We start from the raw sequence: 18,375 nt of genomic DNA on the forward strand, positions 1-18,375 counted from the left end.
CGTTCCACTCCAGTTCTCAATAGATTCTTGTTTACTGTGGAAATTTTGATGGAGTATCTTACTACCAGAGTGCACAAAAGGAATACTTCAGTCACAGTCACCCCACCATAAGACTGGTTATTTAGTTAGTAACTGGTTGCTATTCATACTCTAATTTTTTCGATATGCAGTACATACGTAAGCTCTTTGAGCAGGGACTGTCTTTCTTCTATGTTTGTGCAGCGCTGCGTACGCCTTGTAGCGCTATAGAAATGCTAAATAGTAGTAGTAGTAGTACATAGGAGCTGATATTCAGATCGCAGGAAGTAGCCAGGTAGCCTCCCACGGTTGGCGCTGAGCCAGGTTATTCAATGCCAGGCTGTTTCTAGTGACTGGCATTGAATATCCAGTTTATCTTTTGGCCACTACAAACATAGCCAGCTAAGTTCATAGCAGCCAAGGATAGACCTGCTATTGACGCAGCCAGATTTGGCCACCAAACTTACTGGCGATATGCTGAAAATCAGAGGATATTGCACGATATATCCTCTAAGAACTAACCAGGAATATTCAGTGGGAGACCGCCAGCTATCTCCTCCTGAATATCGGCAGGTAACTGATTAAGTACCATTTAACTGGCCAGGTGCTGCTGTTCCTGGCCGGTGAAATGGTTTTGAATATTGGGGGGGGGGGGGGGGGGGGACCTCATCAACCAAAATGAAAGGCTGTTGCCAATTTGATTATAAATATATCACAATATCATTCCAATGTCTGCTTACTTTGTTGACTGCTTATTGCAAGAAATAAGTGTTTGCACCAACCCCAATTGATTCAGAATGTTGCAGTATGACTGATAAAATATCACATCATACCATTTCTGCAAAAACTCCACTGGTCACTACAATACAGGGCTAAATTTAAAACTCTATATCTGAACTTCAAGGCCCTTAAAGAAAACGGACTAGAATATTAGAAAATAATCTTCCTCATTGCACCACCAAAGTCGCTAAGGCCTTCCCATGGAATTCCCCTAACTATACCCTCTCCAAAGGAAATCATGCCTTTTCCAGAGTAGCCCCATACTGTGGAAGACACTCCCAGAAAGTCTTTGCTCAAAGAAAGAGTATCTATCCTTCAGGAAGCAGATGAAAGCCTGGCTCTTCTCCCAAGCCTTTAATGAGAGAAGAAAGTAACTAGATTGTCACACACACAACTAACATCAACTGCACATATTGTACAGGACTTGCTTATGATACATGTACCTTTTATGACTCCATGTGCAATTCTTTCCTTAAATTAGTCACTCATCTTCTATCTAAACTCCTGTTACTCTATCTGCCCCACCCCTACTTACCCCCTGTGCTGTCTATAAAAATGATTTAATGTGTGCTGTGATGACATTGGACATAGCATACTATCCAGCTTATTTTCGAAGGAGATTGCTGGCCATCTTCCGACACAAATCAGGAAATGGCTGGGGATCTCCTGAACCCCGCCAAATCGGTATAATCGAAAGCCGATTTTGGCCGGCACCAACTGCTTTCTGTCACGGAGCCGGCCAAACTTCAAGAGGGCGTGTCGGTAGGGTAGCGAAGGCAGGACAGGGGCGGGACGGGGGCGCGGTCACGAGATGGCCGGCTTCGCTCGATAATGGAAAAAAGAAAGTCGGCCTTGACGAGCATTTCGCCGGCTTCACTTGGTCCCTTTTTTTTCAGGACCAAGCTTCAAAAAGGTGCCCAAACTGACCAAATAACCACCAGAGGGAATTGGGAATGACCTCCCCTTACTCCCTCAGTGGTCACCAACCCCCTCCCACCCAAAAAAAAAATATATATATTTTTTTGCCAGCCTGTATGCTAGCCTCAAATGTCATATCCAGCTCCATGACAGCAGTATGCAGGTCCCTGGAGCAGTATTTAGTGGGTGCAGTGCACTTCAGGCAGGTGGACCCAGGCCCATCCCCCCACCTGTTACACTTGTGGTGGTAAATGTTAAGCCCTCCAAAACCCCCCAAAACCCACTATACCCACATGTAGGTGCCCCCCTTCATCCCTAAGGGCTATGGTAGTGGTGTACAGTTGTGGGGAGTGGGTTTTGGGGGGCAATTTGGGCTGCTCAGCACCCAAGATAAGTGAGATATGCACCTGGGAGCTATTTTTGAAGTCCACTGCAGTGCCCCCTAGGGTGCCCGGTTGGTGTCCTGGCATGTCAGAGGGACCAGTGCACTACAAATGCTGGCTCCTCCCATGACCAAATGCCTTGGATTTGGCCGGGTTTGAGATCGCCGGCATTAGTTTCCATTATCGGCGAAAACCGATGCCGGCCATTTCAAACCCGGCCATCTCTGACATTTGGACGGCCCCAACCGTATTATCGAAACAAAAGGTGGCTGGCCATCTTTTTCGATAATACAGTTCAGGACTGCTCTTTGCGGCGCCGGCCAAATAGATGGCTGGTCATCTATTTGGCCGGCGCCGTTCAATTATGCCCCTCCATGTTACAGTGTGTCCAGTTATTTGAATGGTTTTTACTGCTGTAATCGCTTATTGCCCTTGTTGAGGTTATTCTTGCTATATCTCACCCTTGGATGAATTTCTCCAATAGAATTCTTTATAGAACTGGTGCTTAATGCAGATCTTAATGGCCCTTACTTTGGACATCATTTACTTAATCTGGCACTTAATGTCTCAGTGTGTCATCAAAAGTCGACACAGGGGGTCTTCAACGTGATGTTGTCAGGGCAGCCACAAAGTTACAGTGCTGGCATGCCAAAAATAATGCAAATTTACCTAAAAGTGAGGTGACTTGGAAAAGAATCCAGTAGTGAAGAACCTAAGTGAAGATTTCTTTCCATATTGTTTGGGAAGGCTAGAACAAGCTGGAATGGAGGAGTAGCCTAATAGTTAGTGCAGTGGGTAGAGAACCTGGGGAACTTGGTTTGATTCCCACTGCTGCTCCTTGTGATCCTGGGCAAGCCACTTAACCCTCCATTGCCCCAGATACATAACTTAGATTATGAGCTCACTAGGGACAGAGAAAGTACCTGCAAGTACACCGCTTTGATTGTACCACAGAAATGCAGTATATCAAATCCATGACCCTGCTCCATTAGTCTTGCCTCTCTAGAGAGTCCTATACAGATGAAATTCAGGATATAGGCCTTTCCAGCTTGATGTATGGTATATATTTACAGAATCAACACAAAACAGAAGAAAGAGCCTCCGCAGATCTTTCAAGCACAACAAGCACAGCGGGGCTGACGATGAAACAAACAGGAAATACTCTCTAGTGTTCCACAATTTTTTGAGTCGGAGAGTACTTTTTGATAAGTGTATGAGCTCAAATTGTTTAAGTCATTGTATATTTCTGAGGACATTGTATAATTAGTGTGATATTTCCATCCAGAGGGTATTCTCTAATCTCTACACAAGTCAGACTCCTGACGCAGGCCAGGTGGACAAAACATGGCCCGTGTCAAGTCCCATTTTATTGAGAATAAACATTTTGGAACACCAATGAGTATTCCCTGTTTGTTTTGCCATCGCCTCTGCTGTGCTTGTAATATATTTACAGGAGCCCCACTTACCTCAACTGAAAGTTTCTTCCCTAGTGTGAAGAAGAGGGGGTGCATATTAACATCGGGATCTTTTCGGATACAGTTGGGCTTGGCATGGTGTTGGAAGTGAAGGTGATTCCACCAGCTGGCTGGTGCACCCTGACAAGAGAAAACCAAGAGAACTCAGCATTTTTGCAAGAACAAGCAACCATGAACCCCTTTCAGCACCCAGAGCTTAAACAATCGTCTTGACCTGCTCTTTCTGATTTGATCTGATGAAGAGAGGTGATGACTAATCAAGAAACAACATAAGGTAGGGCAATAAAAAGTCTCTCTTTATTATCTTGTATGATATAGTTTTCAGTATTCTGTAAGTTTACAGTATATTCATTTTGTGATCCACTTAGGAACTTAGACAAATGTAATATAATGGTCCAATATTCAAAAGCATTTATCGGGTTGCAGCAACTCCAACCCACATAAGTTCCACTAACAGAGTAGGTAATTATCCAGGTAGTAGTGATATTCAGCGTTGCTATTTGGATAACCATCCATGCAACTCTACGTTATCTGGATGGCTATCCCAATAGAAGTGCAAATTATGGCTGTTATCTGGATAACTCTGGCAGTCGGCAACATGCTTGGATATTCTGTGCTGCTGTCTGGATAGTGACTGGCCTGAATATTTAGGAATATGTTTAATTGTCGTGATTGGTGATTCAAAAAAATGTCATCAATGTAGTTCAAATGCTGGCCCATTTGAGTTTTAATAAATCAATATTCTGATTATTGATCTTTGTTTCCTAGCAGTCAAGTGGACTAACAGCTGTCACATTTATTTATTTACTTATTTAATCTTTTTTTTTATTTTAGATTTCACTCACACCTTTTCCAGCAGCAGCTCAAGGTGAGCTACATTCAGGTACACTAAGCACAACTTACATTGTGAAACCTACTGACGTGTTACATATGTTTCTTTACTAGCTCAGTAAAAAAAAAAAAATGATTATTTAAATAAACCTCATCACACTGAGCCATCGCACTATTGACTCCATGCAAACTGTGGCACTGCTGTGCTTATCCGAATCCTAATGACATGTGCAGAGCATGAACTTAGCCCTGACATCAGCAGCACATAAAATGGCTCTCGTGTAGTTAAGTTTCATCAGATCCTGAAAACAGAACATGTTTTTCATTTGAAGTGTATAGATGTGTTCCTATGGCTTTCCAAAACACACATTCTTGCAGTCTGAGCTGGAAACTTGTGTCCTTTCATTAAAAAGCAAGCTAAGTACTGGGTCTGTATCCTCTATTCTGCATACACCACCCATTTTCAGGCAATTTGTGGTTTTCAGAAAGACACATGAAATTTCAAGAGTCCATACTGAAGTCAAACAAACAATGCCATTGAAGTCTGTGAGGGAATCCTGGCAGGCTCCGATACCTTTTATTGGGCACAGCAGGCTCCAAAATGATGTCATACATGAACTTTTGAGACAAGAGCTTCTGAGTAATTCATATTCTGACCCAGTAAAAGGTATCTCATGCCCAGCCTACAGGGATTCCATTTTCCCTCAGGAGCAAGATGCTGTCCTACATGGGTATAAAGAAGAATAATGTGATATAACAGAAACAGATACACTGCTGCTTTTTCTTGTATTTTTTTAAGTTTAGCAGATCTTCAAGTTTATTCGTTACTTGTTATACCACCCATCAGATGCCTTCTGAGCAGTTTACAAGTACTAATTAAAACAAGGTTTTAAACAGAGAGGAAGTGAGAAAAAAAAGATGAAAAGGAGGAATTTCCTTTTTATAGGAAAGTCACAAGAAAATGAAGGAGATGGGTTGCTGTGTATTCTAGACCCCCAAACCATCCAGTGGCGTCCCTGCATCTCTGAAAGGAGGCTAAGAATGTAGGCTGGGAAAATTCTATTTCATACAAGTGTCCTGAGAAAGAAAAGTTTTCAGGCTAGAATTTGGGAACCATGAATAAACGTTGGCTCAATCTAAGTGCTTGGTTTGGAGCTTATGGATGTTGAATATTGTGGACAAGTAACAATATTTTATACGTAATTTGGTGTGACAAAGGTAACCAATATGCTTGTTTGAGTCAAGGTCTGACATGATTGCAATTTTTGACTCCTGTGATAAGTTTAACCACAACATTTTGAATCAACTGAAAGTGTTGAATATCAGAAATTTGTAATACCTTGGTATAGGGTGTTACAGTAATCTAGATTACTAACAACTAGAACACGGACTAACATCTGAAGCACAGGTTGATGAAATAGATGTTGAACAGAATGGATCAGGGTCAATTTGTAAAAACAACACTTTACTACAAATGAGATGTGCACCTAGAAGTTAAGGATATCACCTAGTGTAACCACTAAACATGGCATCGAGAGCTCCATCTCTGGCCATCTTCAAATCTAAGCTAAAAGCCCACCTTTTTGATGCTGCTTTTAACTCCTAACCCTTATTACTTGTTCAGAACCCTTATTTTATCATCCTCACTTTAATATTCCCATATCTCTTGTTTGTCCTGTTTGTCTGTCTTAATTAGATTGTAAGCTCTGTCGAGCAGGGACTGTCTCTTCATGTTCAAGTGTACAGCGCTGCGTACGTCTAGTAGCGCTATAGAAATGATAAGTTGTAGTAGTATTAGAGTCATGAGTCCATGTTCTTTAATGATAAGAGCCTTAAACTTCACTGGATTTAGTATTGTTTGATAAGCGGAAAGCCACTTAGCAACGGTATTGAGTTTCAAAAAGAGACAGTGTATTTCTAGTGGGTCAGTAGAGTCTAAGCAAATAAGGATTTGAATATCATCAGCATAAACGTATGGGGCGGAATTCAGTAAATGGTGCCCAAAGTCAGGTGCCAGGATGATCCACGCTAGGTGCCAGGGGCCCTTTTACTAAGTTGCGGTAGGGCTAATGCATGGGTAGCGTGCGCCAAATTGGCACCACCACCGGCACTACCACCGAAGTTAGCACACACTGTTTCCCGCAGTAGAAAATAATTTTCTATTTTCTACTGCAGGGGCATTCCTGGTGGTAACTGGCAGTGCGGCCACATAGCCGCATGCTGCCTGATTACCACACAAGTAACACGTAGTAAATAGGTGGTGGTACAGGATCAGGCAATAAATAGCTGTGTACTACTTTTAATATTAGCACATGGCCATTTAATGCCTCATTTAAAGGTAAAATTAGTTCTTACCTGATAATTTTCTTTCCATTAGTTCCGACAGATCAATCCAGAGACTGGTGGGTTATGTCCTTTTGACAGCAGGTGGAGATAGAGAGAACTTCCGAAGTTCACTATATGTGGTCATGTGAAGTCCACCCAAACTTCAGTATTGTCGATACCAAAGCAATGTGGACCTTCAAAGCCCAACTAACTTCTTATTCTCCTGTCTTCAGAAAAATTAATGATACCCTGCAACTGCTAATGCGGGAGGAACACGTGCAGCTCGCAGCAAGTAAAGAGATTCGTTCCAACTACTGTTGAACAAATAATGAACAACCTGTAACAGCAAATCTGCAACAGGAACAAGAAACCAAACAAACGAGACAAGCAGAAAATCCTATGGTGGGCCTTTGGATTGATCTGTCGGGACTAATGGAAAGAAAATTATCAGGTAAGAACTAATTTTACCTTCCATAGCGTCCCACAGATCAATCCAGAGACTGGTAACCAAGCAGTTCTTAAGTAGGGCATAACCCCTGCCTCAGTAAAATGAAAAAACGTATCCCTACAGGACAAGGCCTGCAGCTCCCAAGCTCTCCTCACCGAAGAAATAGCGACCAAAAACACTGTTTTTCAACATCAAATTTTTCACTGACAAAAGAGACAGAGGTTCAAAGGGAGGCTGCTGCAAAGCCCACAGGACCAAATTAAGATTCCAGGTTGGAAACCCCGAGGTCTGCGGTGGGCGCAAATGATTGATACTTTGCAGAAAACGAACAATGTCTGGGTGGAAGGCCAGAGAAGACCCCCACAAACGGCCCCTAAAACATGCCAAAGCTGCGACCTGACCCTTCAGGGAGCTCAAAGACAGGCATTTATGGAGACCATCCTGCAAAAAAGCCAGGATCAAAGCCACCGAAGCTGAAGAAGCCGACAGCCCCACCGTCGTACACCAAGACTCAAAGGTCTGCCACACTTGCGCGTGCGCTGTAGAGGTGGAATGCTTCCTAGCTTGCAACATAGTGGCAATCACTCTGTCCGGATAGTCCTTTTTCCTCAAACTTGCCCTCTCAATAGCCACACCGTAAGACCAAATGGGGAGGGATCCTCCATAATGATAGGCCATAAGACCAAATGGAGAGGGATCCTCCATAACAATAGGACACTGACGCAACAACCCCCAACGAGCCGGCAGACGTAACGGGTTGTCAACTAGAAGGCGAACCAGATCTGCGTACCACAGACGCCCGGGCCAATCCGAAGCCACCACAATCACCCGACAATATCCTGCCTACCATTTGCCACGGTGGAAAAACATACAGGAGGTCGGCCGGAGGCCATGGCTGAAGAAGCGCATTGATCCCCTGAGACAGGGGATCCCTGCCCCAGCTGAAAAATGTGGAACTTTGGCATTGGATTCTCGCGCCATCAGGTCCAAGGCAGGAACTGCCCACCGGACCGTGATCAATGAGAACACCAGCTCGGAGAGCTCCCACTCCCCTAGATCCAGCACATGCTGACTCAGAAAGTCCATTTCGACGTTTAGCGATCCCGCTATGTGAGCCACTGAGAGCTGCGATAAGCACCCCTCCACCCAAAAGCAAAGAAGTGACACCTCCTTGGCCAGCAGGGCACTCTTGGTGCCCCCCTGGCGGTTGACATAAGCTACCGCTGTTGCGTTGTCGGAGAGAACCTAAACAGGTCTCCCTGCCAGCCTCGAGTGAAAGGCCTGCAAGGCCAGCCGAATCTGGAGAAAATGGCATTTCAGCCACCTCCCTGTCCCCCATCAGAGAACCAGCAGAAGAGAAAAGAAACCTGGCCCGATTGTGCTGTGGTTGAAGGTCCTGCAGCCGACACATGTCCCCGCTCAGCATTCAAAATGGCGCCCGAGGAATGTAGCTCTGGAGGAACAGCGTGGGAAATGAGGCGCACCGAATCAGCAAGCGCCGACGCTCCCCCGGTGTCTCCTGCATTCTGCGCCCCATCCAAAACAGCATCTGCCACCAGCCGAACGAGAGTGGCGGGAACGGAAGCTGCCGCCACCCACACCACTCGTGAAGACACGGCGCCAAAGTCATCCGCTGCTGGGTGGGAAGAAGACCACCCGGAGGAACCCAGCAATGGCGCTGTCAACTTCGCGACCTGCCCAGGCCGGTCTTGCACCTCCGATGAACTCCCTTCTGAAAGAGAGCCGCAAGGGCAGACTGAGCACACTCCCGACGCTGCTCTCCGGTTCCCACACCGGCAGCAGCGTTTAACAGATTCTGAGGGAGCTTCCATGTGCCTCAGCTGAGAAATACTTAAAGGCCCCCCCTGTCCGCAAGAGGAACATAGCCCTAAGGTCCCCCGGAAGAATGAAGACCTGCTTACTGTGAGTGCTACAAATAAAACTCTGTCCCTGAGATACCTATGTCTTTTAGTCTGGCAAGAAGAAGAGAATTATCTTGAAAATCAAATGCTGCTGTTAAATCAAGTGAAAGAATAAGTATGATCTTCCCTGGTCCAGATGGTATTGTATTCCTACTACTGTAGCACAGAAGCCAGTTCAATTCAGGTGTAAGGTTTTCATCTTTCCAATAAAATCATGAAGTTGCAATAAAACAATATTTTCAGCTATTTTTAATGGAAAAAGAAGATTGGCAATGGACAGTTCATATTCTGGTGGAGGCCTGGGTTTATGTAAATTGTGTACTTTGGTTTTTAACATAATTCATGGTCAAGCAGCTCAGTATTTGACATCTGTGACAGGCCTCTTAGATAGAACAAGACCAGATTTGTTACAAAACACCTTTATGTTACAATTTCCTAATCCAAAGGGTATTCATTTAAAACAAATATTTTCATCAAGCTTTGTGTATTTGGCAGCTCAGTTGTGGAACTGGATTATGAACCAGGTCTAGATTTTGAGAACTTGTTTATTATTTCGTAAAGTTTTAAACGCTTTTCTTTTTAAGATACTTTTAGCATGTTAACTTAAATTGCAATATTATTCATAAGTTCCAGAGCATGTCTGGTTTCTTAAAATTGAAGTACACACCAGTGGAGGGGGGCTGGACCGCTCTGGGCACCGTCTTAGCAGGGGCATGGCAGGCTCCCCAGACCCCTCCCAAATTGAGGCCCCACCCCATGCACATGTGCAGTTTTTATGTATGCGTGGTTTTCATGCATGCATGAGAGGGTGGACCTCCCTTGCGCATACTTGGTTGTAGAAAAAACGAACATTGCACGGGTTGAGCGGACGAAATGGAGCACAGGCAGAACAGCTTCTGCTAGCAGGGCTTGGGGACTGCCAGTTCAGGGAGGGGGGAGAGAGACTGGAACTGAATAAGGGGGCGGAGGTGCTAACCTCCCCTTCTGTTCAGGGCGCCGTCCTCCCTTACTATGCCACTGATCCACACTGAACCATGAGGTAGATGCGAAATACCAAAACATTTTGTATTTGCATTTTTGTGCTTAAAATTGTGTCTAATAAACAGTGTTCAGAAACAAAGCACCAATGTTTTAGGGGAGACCTTGTTCTGTGTGCCCAGGAGGGACAATCAGACAATGGTGTTATAGGCCAGCCCTCTGTAAGACAGTTCTTCAATACAGCCCCAGAAGGATCCCGTATTTGTAGTCCCGTGCTACCCCTAGATCTGTCTAATGCTTCCAGGAAATGGTTCTTACCTTCAGGTGCCCAATCACAAACTTGTGCACCAAGTGGTTCCACCTGGATTTGCTAAAGACAGAAAGGTGTCCGAAATCATGCTGCAGCCAGCCAGCCTGGGCCTGGGAGGAAGAAAAGACTATGAATGAAGCATGGCAGTGAGGGCTTCTCATTACAGTTACACAGACAGGGCCGTGCCGATGCGGTAAGCGGGGTAAGTGCCGCAGGGGGGCGCCCACCTCTGGAGGGCGCCACCGCGGTGCTTACTCTCGCCCCGCGCCGCCGAGGCCTTTAAATCTTTTACCTGGTCGCAGCAGCGTCAGTGAAAGCGCTGCCGACGTCTCCCTTCCCTTGCACTCATTGGTTCCCTCAGTGTCCCGCCTTCTTCTGACGTCAGAAGAAGGCGGACACTGAGGGAACCAAGAGCGTGAAGGGAAGGTAGACGTCGGCAGCGCTCCGCTTTCACTGACGCTGCTGTGACCTCTTCGTTGCCGTCGCATCGTCCCATTCCCCATTTCACGCGATTCGTGAACCGCGCTGCCGCTTAGCACTGCTTAAAAAAAAAATTTACACGTCAGCAGGAACAGGCTGCTTCAGCCAATCCCAGGAGCCTTCCTTCAGCCCTCAGGGGCGGAACACGCTGAAGCAAGGCCCCTGGGATTGGCTGAAGCAGCCTGTTCCTGCTGACGTGTAATTTTTTTTTTAAGCAGTGTTAAGCGGTTCGCGAATCGCGTGAAGGGAGAAGACAATTTGCTGGAAATGGAGGGGAGGGGAGAGAGAGGAGGATTGCTGGCTATGGATGGAGGAGGGAAGGGCAGAGAGGGACAAGGATGGACATGGGGGCCCAGGGAGAGGACAATTTGCTGGAAATGGAGGGGAGGGGAGAGAGAGGAGGATTGCTGGCTATGGATGGAGGAGGGAAGGGCAGAGAGGGACAAGGATGGACATGGGGGCCCAGGGAGAGGACAATTTGCTGGAAATGGAGGGGAGGGGAGAGAGAGGAGGATTGCTGGCTATGGATGCAGGAGGGAAGGGCAGAGAGGGACAAGGATGGACATGGGGGCCCAGGGAGAGGACAATTTGCTGGAAATGGAGGGGAGGGGAGAGAGGAGGATTGCTGGCTATGGATGGAGGAGGAGGGAAGGGCAGAGAGGGACAAGGATGGACATGGGGGCCCAGGGAGAGGACAATTTGCTGGAAATGGAGGGGAGGGGAGAGAGAGGAGGATTGCTGGCTATGGATGGAGGAGGGAAGGGCAGAGAGGGACAAGGATGGACGTGGATGGGAGGACAGGACCCAGGGAGAGAGAAGAAATTGCTGGAAATGGATATAGAGCAAGAAATGAAGAAGAAAGGAGGAAAGTAAAGAAATAAATGGAAAGGAAGCCCTGGAAATGGAGTTAAGAGGACAGATAGCAGCAGACTCAGATACTGGCCAGCATGATCGGAAAAAGAAAGTCACCAGACAACAAAGGTAGAAAAAAATCATTTTATTTTCATTTTAGCGTTTGGAATATGTCTACTTTGAGAATTTACATCTGCTATCTTATTTTGCAATGTATAGCAATTTATTTCTAAGAATATTGCTGACAATTCCTGTCAGTGTAGCAAGTGGTGAGCGATCATTTTCACCGGGGGGGGGGGGGGGGGCCTGCCTGATCATTTTCACCGGGGGGGGGGGCGCCAACTGATAGTCTGCAGGGGGGCGCCAGAGACCCTAGGCACGGCCCTGTACACAGAGCATGATTGCAGAAAAAGACCATATGGTCTGTTCAGTCTGTCAACAGGAATAGTTCCCAGTTGCAATGTGAGACCACCTACAAGATGTCTCATCATCCAGGATAGTTTGGGTTGTTTTTTTTTTTTTTTTGCCTTCCCCCTTTCTACATCAACCTCCAGCTTCCCCAGCCCTCCAGCATCCCACTTCTCCCACAGCTAAGCACAGGGCTCTGTAATAATCTAAATACATAGAAACAGCCAGCCTACAGAAGTGCCTGCTACAAGAGGCTTGGGGAGGCCAAGCCTTCACAAAACCCTGGCTAGCAGAAGGCAGAAGGAGCTGGTTCATGTTGCACTAACAGTTTAGGCTGAGAACCAGCAGGCATTAGGACAGTGACAGAGGCAGGCAGCTGTCTCCGCTAATTCCCTATCTTCTGACTCACCCTGACTCCTGCAATAAGGAAGGGCAGCATAGAGAGGAAAGTACAAGAGGGTGTTGTATGGGGGTGTGGTGCAGTAGGAGGAGAGAGCAAAGGAGTGAGGGGGAGGAGAAAGCAAAAAACTGCAAATCTGAAAGTTCCTTGAAAAAGGAATAGGGACACCACCCTACTCCTCCCTCATTCCTCTACTTCAGCCTTCTCAAACAAAAGACTTGCCAGCCACTTGTGTCGGCTCACATGACAACACTGTCACCTGCATTTCCTCTAGGATTTCTAGTTAATTGTGAATGCCAGGCACACCCAGCTATCAATCCATTCTACTGCTATAACTAGAGTTACCATATTTTGTCCTCTTAAAAAGAAGACACATGTCCCGCCCCTGTCCCGCCCACACCCTGCCCTTTTCGCATCCTCACCACGCCCCCTGCCCCACCCACACCCCGCCCCTTTCACATCCTTGCCCCACCCCCGTCACATATTCCCCTCCCCTTACTTACTGTCTACTGCCCTGGTGGTCTAGTGACCTCTTCGAGGCAGGAAAGAACCCCCTCTTTCCTGCCCGGAGCACTGCCTTGCCCTGCATCCTTCTCGGTCTCAGCTCGGGATTCAAAATGGCCGCCGCGAGGCCGCTTCAACTCTCGGCGGACATTTTGAATCCCTAGCCTAGACTGAGAAGGATGCAGGGCAAGGACAGGCAGCACTCTGGGCAGGAAAGAGGGGGCTCTTTCCTGCCCCAAAGAGGTCACTAGACCACCAGGGCAGATACAAGGCCGGTCCTAGGGTCTCTGGTGCCCCCCTGCAGACTATCAGTTGGCGCCCCCCCCCCTAGCATCTCCTTTTTCTCTTCTCCCACCATGCTCCCAGGTTCCAATCTAATTCATGTTTAATGTGGGATAAAATGCCATAAATAAGTAAATAAACATAAACTTTTAACGTTGAGCACCTGATTCCCAAAGTGGACATATTCCAAACACTATAATGAAAATAAAATGATTTTTTTCTACCTTTGTTGTCTGGTGACTTTGTTTTTCTGTTCATGCTGGCCCAGTACCTGATTCTGCTGCTATCTGTCCTCTTAACTCCGTTTCCAGGGCTTCGTTTCCATTTATTTCTTTACTTTCCTCCTTTCTTCTTCATTTCTTGCCTTAAATCCGTAAGTAAAAGCTGGGTCCTCTGCAGACTTGACTGTCCAGTGGATCCAGCTTCTGCCTATTTTCTCCATCGATGTGCAGGTTTTCTCCCTTTTCCCTAATCTCATCTCCTTCCTCTCTCTTCCCTCCCCTCCATCCTTGTCCAGCATTTCTTCTCTCTCCCTTCCCCTCCATCCATGTGCATCTCCTTCCTCTGTCTTCCCTCCCCACCATGCATGTCCAGAATTTCTCCCCTTCATCCACGTGCATCTCCTTCCTGCCTTCCCTTCCCTCCCCTCCCTCTATGTCCATCAATTCTCCTCTCTCCCTGCCCTCCCCTCCATCCATGTCCAGCAACCCTCTTCTCTCCCCTTCCCTCCATCCACCCATGTCCAGCAACCCTCTTCTCTCCCCTGCCCTCCATCCACCCATGTCCAGCAACCCTCCTTTCCCCTCTAGCCACCCATGTCCAGCAACTCTACTCTTCCCTTCATCCACCTATGTCCAGCAAATCTCCTCTCCCCTGACCTCCCCTCCATCCATGTCCAGCAACCCTCCTCTCTCCCCTGCCCTGCCCTCTTTCCACCCATGTCCAGCAACCCTCCTCTCTCCCCTGTCATCCCCTCTATTCACCCATGTCCAGCATCCCTCCTCTCCCCTGCCTTCCATGCATATCCAGCAATTCTCTTCTGTCCCCTGCCACCCTCCATCCATACCCAGCGCGATTCTCCTCTCCCCTGCCTCCCTCCATCTGGGCAAGCGGCGCCGTGGGTCTCCCCTTCCCTTACTTACTATCTGCCCCGCGCCGCCCTTGGGGGTTTAAATCTTTAATTTACCTCCGTCCCAGCGGCGGCCGTGTCATTTCAAAGCCCGCCCTGCCCGTCTCTATTCTTCCCTCCCTTCGTGACGTGAGTTCGTTCCACAGAGTCCCACCTTCTGACATCATTTCCTTGAGGGCAGGACTGTGAGGTAACGAACTCACGAAGGGAGTGAGTTCGTTCCCTCAGAGTCCCATCCTCGAGGAAATGATGTCAGAAGGCGGGACTCTGCGGAACGAACTCACGTCACGAAGGGAGGGAAGAATAGGGACGGGCAGGGCTTTGAAATGACATGGCCGCCGCTGGGACGGAGGTAAATTAAAGATTTAAACCCCCAAGGGCGGCGCTGGGCAGATAGTAAGTAAGGGAAGGGGAGGGAAGGGGAGACCCACAGTGCCGCTCGCCCACCTGCCCGCCCAGAAATCCGGACAAACGGGCGGGCGGCCAAAACCCCCTGGATGCCCCGGACATGTCCTCAGAAAGAGGACATGTCAGGGGAAATCCGGACGTATGGTAACCCTAGCTATAACGTTTCAGCCATATAAATGCCTGTGTTACCCTTTGGGTTGCAAGCGTTTTATATTAATCTCTGCTTCCTGCTTGCCTCACTTTTAGTAATAAGGTCCCTCTTTGCTTAGCTGAGGCTCTCACGCACTTCATTCCTGTTCTAACTGCATCACATATCCTGAGAGGGTACGCCACATTTCCACTACCCTTTCCAATCCCTCATCATCGGATGTCTGCCCTCATTCGTTTGAATATGTATGATAGTCAGAATAATACCCCACGAAAAATGTTACCTGGACAGTACAAAGCAGAACAGCAGTGGTTAAGTAAGGTATCAAGGAGGTCCCAAAATACCATATGGTAAGCCAGGCAGCCAGATCCAGCAACAGGATATGAAAGAGAATGCCAAAGAAGAACAAACGGTTTGGCTTCATGAGTCCCATCTTCTCAACCACTGTTCGCAGCTCCCGGAACTCCATAGACAGAGATGCCTACAAAAGATCAGAATCCAACATTCTCTTTACATGCCTACTTTCGCTTCCAAAGGGTCACTAACCTCCAGCATGGCACTAGAGTCTCTAAGAATTAAAAACAACTTCTAGAATTCTGGAGAAACTTTATAGAGAGTTCTTAATAAAATAATGAACAGTGAGTCAGATTTAGCAGATTATTAGCTTCTCATTAGGTTAATACATTCCTGAACATAGGAGCCAGCTCTGTGGGTGCTGAGTGCTGGAGCACATCAACATTGACTATGTCCAGGAAGGGATAATTTCCATTGGATTTAGCATTCCCTAATTATTTTGAAAAGTTGGTTCCTACATTCCTGAAGACTATAATCTGGCGTAAGAGAAGACAAGATGAACAAAGAATAATAGGAGACCCCACTTTTTGCTTTTCAACCAGAGTTTTCATATACTTAGTAAAAAAAAAAAAACTCATATCAACAGAGAAAGCCCAACACAGCCACTATTCAGGGTAGACTTGAATCAGGGGTATTGAAATTGAAAGTAAATGTAAAAGATAAAAGAAAGCAGAGGGGCAATAATGAAGCAATAAATAAAACAATGGGGTAATTCTATAAAAGAGCATCAATTATTAGGCACCTACTTCAAGCATATTCTATAAAGGAAACTAGACACCTATATATATATATATATATATATATATATATATATATATATATATATATATATATATATATATATATATATATAATTACATTTGCACCCCGCGCTTTCCCACTCAGCAGGTTCAATGCGGCTTACATAGTAATAGGGATTCCAGATTATTGATAGTGAAACTTGATAGGGAAAATATAAGTTGAGTATAGCAGAATAATAAAAGATATAGGTGGGTAGAGATGTGTAAGTGTTGGGTAATTGGGTTCATAGGATTAGTTTGGTTCATTTGGGTGGGCTTGCTTGAACAGATGGGTTTTTAGTGATTTCCGGAAGGGTAGGTAGTTTCTGATTGATCGGATAGGTCTGGGGAAGGCATTCCAGAGTTGGCTGCCTAAGAAGGAGAAGTTTGATCCGTAATAGATTTTGTACTTGAGTCCTTTGCAATTGGGGCAATGTAGGTTGAGGTAAGTTCTCGAGGTTTCATACATGTTTCTGGTGGGAAGGTCAATCAGATTGAGCATATAGTCCGGAGATTCACCATGGATAATCTTGTGGATTAATGTATGGACCTTGAAGTTGATTCGTTCTCGGATGGGGAGCCAGTGAAGTTTTTGTCAAAGAGATGTTGCGCATTCAAATAGTGATTTGCCAAAAATGAGTCTTGCTGCTATATTTTGGGCAGTCTGAAGTTTTTTCAGGATATGGGTCTTGCAGCCTAAGAAGATACTATTACAGTAATCGGCGTGGGTAAGTACCGTGGATTGTACCAGGTTCCGGAATGTTTTCAGGGGGAGATATGATTTTACGCGTTTCAGTATCCACATCATGTTGAACATTTATTTTGTAGTGGATTTTGCGTGATTTTTCAGTGAGAGATGTTTGTCTAATGTCACTCTGAGGATTTTCAGGTTATCAGATATGGGGATTGTGATGTCGGAGGTGTTAAGATTAGTTGGGAGGAGTGTGGAGTATTGAGATGAGAGGATTAGGCATTGTGTTTTCTCTTTGTTCATTTTCATCATAAAGACGTTGGCCCAAAAGGTTAAGATGTTCATGCCCAAAGATATTTTGTTGGAGATTTCTGTTAGGTTAGATTTGAAGGGAATGAATATGGTGACATCATTGGCGTAAATGAAAGGGTTGAGACCATGCCTGAATAGAGCTTTGGCTAGGGGGATTATCATGAGATTGAAGAGGATCGGAATAAAGGTGAACCTTGAGGTACGCCGCAATTTGGTGACCAGGGAGATGAGATAGTTGAGGTTGATTTAACTTGGTAAGATCTTGAGGTGATGAAGCCTTTTATCCAGTTAATGATATTTCCGCTGATCCCAAGTTTATCCAGTAGTTTGGTTAGAATATTGTGATTTACCATGTCAAATGCACTGGATAGATCGAATTGTAGAAGGAGGATGTTGTTTCCGAATGAGATTTCCTGTTTGAATTTGGATATTAGTGAGTAGGACAGATTCTGTACTGTGGGCTGGAATAAAACCCAATTGCAATTCAAGAAGAATAGAGAATTTTTGTATATAGTCGTTGATTTGAGAGGTCACTCTGTCTTCCATCAGTTTAATTAGCAAGGAGATGGAGGTGACAGGGCGGTAGTTGGTGACATCACTCGCTGGTTTCCTGGGGTTTAGGTATTGGAGTAAGTAGTATGTTTAGTACAGACAGAGAGGGTAGTACAGTATACAATCAAAGAAACCAAAAGAAAAAAGCAACACTGGGCCTTCAAGAATGGGACAACAGGAGTACTTTATTAGCCAAAGGGCTCCGGCGAAGGAGCCTTCTCCTGTCTGGTCCGAAAGGAGAAGGCTCCTTCGCCGGAGCCCTTTTTTTCGCGCTATAGCGAAATTAATGCAAGTTACCCAGGCTGTCTTTAAGGCACTTACAACTTGAACTCTGTACGATCGCTATATCTACAATTTGACCCCTGAGGCAGGCGCCTTTTTGGCGCCGAAACACGGCCCGTGTCAGGTCTTTGGCTAATAAAGTACTCCTGTTGTCCCATTCTTGAAGGCCCAGTGTTGCTTTTTTCTTTTAGTAAGTAGTATGTTGCCATGTTCAGTAGAGAATGAGCCTTGTTGTAGCAGGAAGTTTAGGTGGGAGGTGAGGTCTGTGATAAAGCGTTCTGGGGCATCTTTCATTAGGTAGTTGGGACATGGGTTGAGATGGTAGTGAGATTTGGAGAGCTTGGTGACCGCCATAGAAACTTCTTTAGTGCTAAGGAGAGTGAAATTTGTCTATGAGCGATCGGCT

General features: G+C 46.0%; 1 protein-coding gene across 2 annotated transcripts in view; it reads right to left on the minus strand.

Moving 5' to 3' along the window:
• FADS1 (fatty acid desaturase 1) overlaps nucleotides 1–18,375 on the minus strand; it is a 108,588-nt gene that overhangs the window by 57,660 nt on the left and 32,553 nt on the right. For both annotated transcript variants that reach the window (XM_030201181.1, XM_030201182.1), the window contains exons 3-5: nucleotides 15,283–15,480; nucleotides 10,397–10,498; nucleotides 3,566–3,694 (exon numbers count right to left, since the gene is read on the minus strand). In XM_030201181.1, the coding sequence (XP_030057041.1) occupies nucleotides 3,566–3,694; nucleotides 10,397–10,498; nucleotides 15,283–15,480 (429 nt within the window). The remainder of the gene's footprint in view (nucleotides 1–3,565; nucleotides 3,695–10,396; nucleotides 10,499–15,282; nucleotides 15,481–18,375) is intronic.

Source organism: Microcaecilia unicolor, chromosome 4 (genome assembly GCF_901765095.1).
Source record: "Microcaecilia unicolor chromosome 4, aMicUni1.1, whole genome shotgun sequence".
Classification (NCBI taxonomy): Eukaryota; Metazoa; Chordata; class Amphibia; order Gymnophiona; family Siphonopidae; genus Microcaecilia; species Microcaecilia unicolor.